Source organism: Oncorhynchus nerka, linkage group LG2, assembly GCF_034236695.1.
Source record: "Oncorhynchus nerka isolate Pitt River linkage group LG2, Oner_Uvic_2.0, whole genome shotgun sequence".
NCBI classification, from domain to species: domain Eukaryota; kingdom Metazoa; phylum Chordata; class Actinopteri; order Salmoniformes; family Salmonidae; genus Oncorhynchus; species Oncorhynchus nerka.
Genome location: NC_088397.1, coordinates 34597218 through 34606823, shown reverse-complemented (window position 1 = coordinate 34606823; position 9606 = coordinate 34597218). Strand labels below are relative to the sequence as shown.

The 9606-nt window shown below is 41.8% G+C and overlaps 1 protein-coding gene across 1 annotated transcript; it reads left to right on the top strand.

Moving 5' to 3' along the window:
- The first annotated feature begins 4004 nt into the window (after positions 1–4004).
- Positions 4005–5968, top strand: LOC115145219 (neurogenic differentiation factor 1-like). Its single transcript, XM_029686615.2, has 2 exons — positions 4005–4102; positions 4620–5968. The coding sequence occupies exon 2, from the start codon at positions 4631–4633 to the stop codon at positions 5624–5626; it is 996 nt and encodes a 331-aa protein (XP_029542475.1). The 5' UTR covers positions 4005–4102; positions 4620–4630; the 3' UTR covers positions 5627–5968.
- The last annotated feature ends 3638 nt before the right edge of the window (positions 5969–9606 follow it).

Here is a 9606-nt window from a genome sequence, read left to right as displayed (position 1 = left end):
GTCTCTTGTGCATGTCATTTTCCAGATTCGCCCTAACGAAAAATGCCCCTTAGATATTACCTGAACCACATAGGACATGAGCTTTCGTGCAGTGCCCTATCGCCGTGGGGCCTATGGGTTGTCTCCGCCTCGAGTCTCGAACGTAGGGGAGACAAACACACAAACACACTACAATGTGTTTGGTCCCGCACTCAGGCAAGCCTGAGACCTAGTAGTGCCCGCTGCTGGTTAGTCACATGCCACTCCACTCTGAGGAGCGTGGAAGAGAGCTCCCACCGTGACGTGTAGAGTCCTGTACTCAGGCGAACCTGAGACCTGGTAGTACATAACCGCTGGACACTGGCCATCCCCATTTAATGTTCACTCTCAGCGGGCGTCGTTTGATTTAAACTTTCGCGGTTTAGAGCTATCCAAGCATGCAGGGAACGCAAGCTTTTGTTTCATCACTGCCTTCTGTGATCAGACTGAATTCGGCAGAACACTTTTTGTTTTTCTTGGAATAAAAACACCGTAATATGAAACATTTTGTGCAAACTGCGTTACTACAGTTGCTGGTTCACAATTACCCCTCCTGGGTTTGGCCGGACAGGCGGTAGGTTTTTGGTTTCCCACCCTCTAAAACAGGGAGAGAAAACAAGCGTAGCAGGCTGTGAATTTATCAAACAATGGATAAAGATTTTTTTCTACAGCCTATCAATGTGTAGGCATACTGTGTAATAAAATTGATAATTGTGTACTAAAAACGTGAATGTGTTTTTGTAGAGCAACCATGCCACAAATAAATAAATAACAATTATGGTTTCACAGAATAACAACTGGGATTGATCCTGAGGTAAATGTGATTCTTCATCAACATCTGTATGCTTTCGCTAAAAAAATAATGATTACAAATACTCTCGCCAGCTTTGATCCATGCCTGGGTCTGCAGAACGCACATTTGTGTTTGTCCGACGAATCATTGGGTTGAAACTACAGAACATTACAAGAGAACATACATGGTAAATGTTCTGAAGAAAAAAAAAAATATATATATATATATATATATATATATATTTATATACACAGTTGAAGTCGGAAGTTTACATATACTTGGTTTGGAGTCAGTAAAACTCGTTGGTTAGGGCATCTACCTTGTTACATGACACAAGTACATTTTCCAACAATTGTTTACAGACAGATTATTTCATTTAGAATTCACTGTATCACAATTTCAGTTGGTCAGAAGTTACATAATCTAAGTTGACTGTGCCATTAAACAGCTTGGAAAATTCCAGAAAATGATGTCATGGCTTTAGAAACTTCTAATAGGATAAAATACATAATTTGAGTCAATTGGAGGTGTACCTGTGGATGTATTGGAAGGCCTACCTTCAATCTCAGTGCCTCTTTTCTGGACATCATGGGAAAATCAAAAGAAAATCAGCCAAGACCTCCAAAGAAATTGTAGACCTACACAAGTCTGGATCATCCCTGGGTGCAATTTCCAAACATCTGAAGGTACCACGTTCATCTGTACAAACAATAGTACACAAGTATAAACACCATGGGACCACATACCACTCAGGAAGGAGACACGTTCTGTCTCCTATAGATGAACTTACTTTGGTGCAAAAAGTGCAAATCAATCCCAGAACAACAGCAAAGGACCTTGTGAAGATGCTGGAGGAAACCAGCTACAAAAGTAGATATGTCCACACTATATCGACTGCAAGGAAGAAGCCACTGCTCCAAAACCGCCATAAAAACTCGGTTTCAACTGCACATGGGGACATATATCATACTTTTTGGAGAAATTTCCTTTGGTCTGATGAAACAAAAATAGAATTGTTTGGTCATAATGTTACGTTTGGAGGAAAAAGGGGGGCGCTTGCAAGCCGAAGAACACCATCCCAACCTTGAAGCATGAGGGTGGCAGCATCATGTTGTGGGGGTGTTTTGCTGCAGGAGGGACTGGTGCACTTCACAAAATAGATGGCATCATGAGGTAGGAGAATCCCATATAGATTGGGGGCACCATAAGCCACTTTGGGTTCATCCTGTGGTCATCTACCTCTGGTGTTGTTTCCCAGATGCCAGGATTAGGAACACTGATGCCTTTGTTATGTTCCTCCAGGCTCTCTCTAGCTGGTGCAGTCTTTGAATGTAGTTTCAAAGAACGGCTCAAGCGCATTCATTAGCTACCGAGCTAGACAGCTAACGTTAGCTAGCTAACAGTACACTAACTTGAAATGATCCCATATTTTTATTTAAAAAAAGGTTTACGTTCAAACGGCTCTCCAACGAAGTAGTGACCCGCGACACACGCCTAGTTTCCTGAAACAGGTCACATATACAGTATATGTAGATGACACAGTCCTGTTCTATTCAGTTTATACCACCAGAGAGTGTGAGGAGTCAGTCTCAAAAGACATCAAGAGGGTAGCAGCTTGGTTTGCTGACAACAAGCTCTCCTTACACCCTCAGAAGACCATGGCAATGCTGTTTGGCAACCCACAAAAGCTGAGATACACAGGCACAAGTATCACAATAACAGACGGACAAAACACTTATGAAGAAGTAAACATCATAAAGTACCTGGGGATGTAGTTGGGCCTACACCTAACACTGGACTGAACGCGCCAGCCTGGTCATAGGGAAACTACTGTCTGGCTTGACACTCTAAAAAGGGCAAGGGACTTCGTCTCCAATGACATTATCCTGACAATTTAGCACCCATGATAAAACTCACCTGGACTGCTGTGCCACAGTGTGGCTTTCCACCCTACATCATTGCAATAAGACCGGTCTTAACCAGTTACAGCCTATCATCAACAGGGTTGCTCGTATCATGACCAGGTATTCACGGAGGTAACACGGGTTCCTCTTAATTCTTACCAATTGAGATACAGATGAGAGGGGGTGTAACCGAATTGACAGTGTTATATATACAGACAGTGTTATATTCTCCCATCATGTCACATTTTTACACACAGCTCTAAGACCATTTTGACCAAGTTAGTGAAGCGGGAAACACTGCTATATTGTTATTGCGTGTGCGGCTCGAGTGCCCAACCCTGGTTGAGAAGGACTATTGGCTCAGACCTGGCATCTACCGTATCCCAAGCCACCAGCCAAGGCACACACGGTTAGAATTGAAAAACCCAATTAAATCCATGCCTGACCCACTGGTCTACCTCTCTATGCATTTAGGCCTCAAACTTTCTTGTGAAGGCACTCTTTAGGGCTACAAGCTTTTTCCCATAGCCTAGAGGCGGGGCGGCAGGGTAGCCTAGTGGTTAGAGAGTTGGACTAGTAACCGGAAGGTTGCAAGTTCAAACCCCCGAGCTGACAAGGTACAAATCTGTCATTCTGCCCCTGAACAGGCAGTTAACCCACTGTTCCTAGGCCGTCATTGAAAATAAGAATTTGTTCTTAACTGACTTGCCTAGTTAAATAAAGGTAAAATAAAAAAATAAAATAAAAAAAAGAATAGGCTACAGGTGTTGATGAAAATTTAAAGGTCTACTACCTGAAATGTCTAATAAAAATAATAGGCCTATATCAATTGCTTAGGCTTTTGGGCTAATCCAACCATCAAATCCAACATTTTCCCAAAATAATTGCACACTAAACGTAACTGTAGGCCTATAACCAACCTAATCTCTCTGCCAAACAAAATTTAGGCCTATGCTGCTGGCTGAAATGGGTTAGGGTGCATGTGAGGAGGCTTCTTTCATGGCATACACCTGCTAATTGGAAGAGTTCATTTATCGGATTCGGGTGTAAACAGGTCCGTGCAGTCTGACTGGTGACAGATGGTTGTTTTATTTTCAGCCACGATAGGGGAGGCTCCCAGAGGCCCAGTGAATCTAAATTGGAAACGTCACGTGAAGCTTGTTGCCTTTTGCCCGCGACATGGCATGTGTCGGAGAAAGGGGCGGGCTATGATCCCACTGTTGTCCATGCATGGATTTTTATAAAGTGCATCCATTGGTGCACTACACCATCAGTCAGCCTCAGCAACAATACTATAAAACTGCAGCATCTGAGGTTTGCAGGCAGATTGAATCAGGACTTTTCAAAGGATATGGAACTCTTATAACAACATAATCTGCATTAAAAGGTAATTATTTATAGTTTCAATTAAGAATGTCTCTAGTCTTAACTTTTTCTTGTCTGTAGACTGCTATTTGTGTTGGGTTCAAACATTACTCTGCTGGTGTTTTTTGATGTTGTAACTGGAATTGTATTGCCTATATGCTTCACTTAGTAGTATATCGTACTGAGAAGTGGTTATAGGGCTATTCAACATGTGGGTGTTTAGGTAAACTTGTCATATATGGGCCTATTTATGAAAACAATTGTAAAGGCACTTCATTAAGCACAGGGGTGATGTATAAGGATGACAATGATGTAAAGTACCAGTGCCTCATTCAGCCTACTATGCCTCATAACATGATTCATTGCCTGCATGGCTATTTGGCAGGTATTAATAGTTTAATCTGTCTAAGCTCAGATCATTCAGTTACACAATCATACATGGGCGTTAGGATTTCACAGTGGCAAACACATTTACCGCAGGTGTCTTTGTATCAGCAGTTTAGAACTATGGATGTAACTCTCTTCCTCTGCCCCAACAGAGGACAGCACCATGCCAGTGTCACAGCAGTATGTTTCCAAATGGACTGAGGGATGCCGCACCACTCAGAACATGGAAACAGTAAATGGTGTGCACAAAATCATGAGTAAGGACGGCGACAATGACGACGAGGATGGATTCAACAGAATGGAAGAGCGTAACGACGATGAGGAGCAGGGGGAAGAAGGAGGGTCGGGGGAAGAAGAGAGCCTTGACGATAGCCCAAAGAGGATTGGGACCAAGATAAAGAAAATTACAAAAACCCGACAGAGGTTTAAGGTCCGGCGCATGAAGGCCAATGCGCGCGAGAGAAACCGTATGCACGGGCTCAATGACGCGCTTGAGAGTCTGCGTAAAGTTGTACCTTGCTACTCGAATACTCAGAAACTCTCCAAAATAGATACATTGAGGTTGGCAAAAAATTACATATGGGCTCTCTCTGAGACCTTGCAATCGGATGAAAGTCCAGATTTGATGTTGTTCGTGCAGGCTCTATGCCATGGACTGTCCCAGCCCACCACCAATCTAGTGGCAGGATGTTTGCAGCTCAACCCCAGGACTTTTTTACCGGAGCAGGTCCAGGACAACCCGTCTCAGGTGCACCAAACATCGACTGCGTCCTTCTCTTTGCACCCCTCCTACCCTTACCCTAGCCCGCCATATGGTACAATGGACAGCTCCCATATCCACCACTCCAAGCCCCACACTGTCGACAATGCTCTTGAGCCGTTCTTTGAAACTACATTCACAGACTGTACCAGCACCAGCCCCCGGTTCGAGGGACCCCTAAGTCCACCGTTGAGCGTGAATGGGAACTTGTCCTACAAGCACGAGTCAACGGCAGAGTTCGACAAGAACTATGCCCTTTCGATACAATATGCAACTCAAGGCCTGGCGGGAGTACAATGTCTTCATCCTTTTTATGCAAGCTCATCAAAGCACTTTGATATTCTCATGGACAACATGATGTCGTTTGAGACTCATCACGAGAGGAAGCTGAACGCTTAGCTCAATGCCATATTGCCAGAAAACATGAAACACCTGAAAAGTCTGTGTTTGATTACACATGGACAGTGAATGCACTTCTAAATGATGCATGTATTTAATGTATCCGTTACTAATGTTAGTATGACATACAATTATACTGTTTCATTCTTCTCTGCGAACTTCTTGATAGAAAGATCAAATGAGTCTGTATTGCCCAACCCAATCGTGTACCAAGACCAATAGTTTGCATTCATCAAATAATTGTTACAACAAACAATAATGGAAATAAAAACATTTCTATATGAATGACTTTGTTTGTGTATTTCATATTTTGTTTGTGTATTTCGCAACCAATTACTTACCCCTCTTTGTAATGATTGTGCTATCAATGAATGCTATTAATTAGGCTAATCGCTATTTTACCCAAGCATTAACCTGCTAACAAGAACAATGTATGTGCTGTCCAGTGCTTAAATTAGAACATCGAATAATGTAGGCTAACTAACGATAATGGACATCCAGCTTTGTACTGGTACAAAATTAGCAAACATAGACTAACTGCACTGACTGCACTGTTCAAAGGGGAAAAAAAGATGTCAAGTCATCATCATGTCCTTCTCCTTTCAATGGGTCAATACTCTAGCTGCTCTGTAGTTGTTGGATTCTCATACATATTATGATTAGTCAATAATACAGTTATTTCATTTGTGATTAGCCACTGATATTTGCCTATCAATTTCTCGTAGTCAAAACACAACAGGATACTGAACACAAAAAGACGCAACATGTGGCCTTCCGCCACCATTCAAGCTTCAGACAGTGTCAGTAGACATCATATCATGGATTCAAATATATATATATATATTTTTTACAGATACTTTAGCTGCGCTTGTTTGAGCATGCCAGGCATAATGGAACCAATGCAATAGTGCCAAAACCCCACCCATCTGGCAATCCAGGCAGGTTCAATTATAACAAAGTATTTTTTTAAAAGCAAATACTATTTGAACCCAAATTATTAGTACTATTAAAGTACTACTCAACCTAAAACAATCAGCACAAACTGCTGCCAAACTTTTTGTATTGTAGATATGTAGTAGAGTAGTGGCCTAAGGGCACACTACTCTACAATGTCTTTGTAAAAGTGTTATGAAATGTAATGTCATCTAATATATTAAATTGTATATAACTGCCTTAATGTTGCTGGACCCCATGTTTATTTTTTTTATTTCACCTTTATTTAACCAGGTAGGCTAGTTGAGAACAAGTTCTCATTTGCAACTGCGACCTGGCCAAGATAAAGCATAGCAGTGTGAACAGACAACACAGAGTTACACATGGAGTAAACAATTAACAAGTCAATAACACAGTAGAAAAAAGGGGGAGTCTATATATAATGTGTGCAAAAGGCATGAGGTAGGCGAATAATTACAATTTTGCAGATTAGCACTGGAGTGATAAATGATCAGATGGTCATGTACAGGTAGAGATATTGGTGTGCAAAAGAGCAGAAAAGTAAATAAATAAAAACAGTATAAAAACAGTATGGGAATGAGGTAGGTGAAAATGGGTGGGCTATTTACCAATAGACTATGTACAGCAGCAGCGATCGGTTAGCTGTAGCAGCAAATTTGGATTCTTAATAAATACAAATATTACACACTACTATACAGTATAGTTATATATAGTACACCATATGAGTACACTATAAACTCTGCAGCCTTATATTATGAATGTGTGAAACACTATTAGACCTGAACCGAGGACAAATAGATTGATACAGCCATTTTATGAGATCATTGAGTCCTTCATCCACCTCTGCATTTGAAATGACACTCTTTAGTCTCCATGGTTAATAAGGTGACATCCTTGTTGTCCACATTATTTCCACAATACACAAGGCCTATACTGTGCTTTTGATTTGAAATGATCAGGTACCTCATAAAAAAATAAAAAATTCACACCACATACAGTATATACACATTACAATGTAAACATGAACAGTGACAACCTATTTGTGCGTTGGTTCACCTTCACGATACAAAGCCAAGCTTGACAAGGCTAGCTAAGTATTAAGGACCAACAGATTTAGGTGTCATGGGATTAAATGAGGAGAAGACTCTTGACCGGAAAACAACTTCAAGACTATTAACTTCAAAACTAAGTCGTTGTGTGTAAAGAGGGCAACACCATCATGTGAATGAGATCCTGCCCATATTGCTGCAACCCCCACACCCATTAGACAGACTGCTGTAACTATTATACACCGAGAAAGTGACATAATATCTGAATGTTTAAGCAATATCGTATAATGTTATCTTATATTGAATACTATGATAATGTGGAAAGAAAGAGGGATCGAACAAGGAATGCCAGAGTGGAGGGGGCTGCATGACTCCAGTGATACAAAGTCTGTCACAACCCCTACATGAAAATGTAATATCTCCAAAATATTCTGTCAATGTGTTCCCCAAAAATATGTCTGCCAATAAAAAATGTTGAGTAAATGTTCCACTCCATGACTTATTACTGGACTAAATAAAGACTATAACAAAATTAACCCTCAACAGGCTGGTAGAGCATGTTTTGACAGTGGATTTAAAAGTGGATATGAAACTAAATTGAACTTGATTGGTCATCTCTCCGAGCTCTCTTTTCAAAAACATGTCAAATAAATACAGCCCATCTGTGTGTGTGTGTGCATGTTGCCAGTTAGTGTGTCTCTCAGTGATCTACTTTAGGGTCAGCTCTAAAGATTGGATTAACCACTTCTGAGAATGAGCCTATGCTCGGTTGGGGTGCGTTCATGGGTGCTCATTTAACCCCGATTAAGGAGGGTAATCCTGGGGCTTGGAAAAAGTCACTGCATCAGATGGTCAAGGTACATAAAGGCACCAAACAGGAGCAGTGTGCCCAGAATCCCAGTTACGTTCTAGGGATTTACTTTCCAGTCCAAATTTAGCCCGTGATGTCAGTTAAGATTGTCAGACTAATACAGATTAGCCTATTTGAGACAAGCATGTTATGTCTTCCTTGAGCATTAAGACCAGTGAGGACACCCTTGTTTGTTATCTGACCTACAATCTATGTACATACAAAGTAAACAAAAAGTGTTGGCATGGACCAAGCCGATCTATGCGTTCAGACTTCAATTCACTGACCTCCTATACTGTAGATGACATACGGTGGATACATTTAAAATTAATTGTCAACATTTCCATCCACCCTAGTCATAAACTGTTCTCTCTGCTATCCTTCCTGTTTGGTCCTGTCTGGGGGTGTCCTCGGATGGGGCCACAGTGTCTCCTGACCCCTCCTGTCTCAGCCTCCAGTATTTATGCTGCAGTAGTTTATGTGTCGGGGGGCTAGGGTCAGTTTGTTATATCTGGAGTACTTCTCCTGTCCTATTCGGTGTCCTGTGTGAATTTAAGTGTGCTCTCTCTAATTCTCTCTTTCTCTCTTTCTTTCTCTCTCTCAGAGGACCTGAGCCCTAGGACCATGCCTCAGGACTACCTGACATGACTCCTTGCTGTCCCCAGTCCACCTGGCTGTGCTGCTGCTCCAGTTTCAACTGTTCTGCCTTATTATTATTGGACCATGCTGGTAATTTATGAACATTTGAACATCTTGGCCATGTTCTGTTATAATCTCCACCCGGCACAGCCAGAAGAGGACTGGCCACCCACATAGCCTGGTTCCTCTCTAGGTTTCTTCCCAGGTTTTGGCCTTTCTAGGGAGATTTTCCTAGCCACCGTGCTTCTACACCTGCATTGCTTGCTGTTTGGGGTTTTAGGCTGGGTTTCTGTACAGCACTTTGAGATATCAGCTGATGTACGAAGGGCTATATAAATCATTTTGATTTGATTTGAGTACCAGAGCACCAAGTCTATGACCAAAAGGCTCCTTAACAGCTTCTACCCCCAAGCCATAAGACTGCTGAATAGTTAATCAAAGTGCCACCCGGCCCTATTTACATTAACCCCCCCCCCCCTTCTCCCTTT

Bases quoted from the DNA above. Each gene is read 5' to 3' on its own strand.
- LOC115145219 (XM_029686615.2), top strand. From the start codon at position 4,631: ATGCCAGTGTCACAGCAGTATGTTTCCAAATGGACTGAGGGATGCCGC.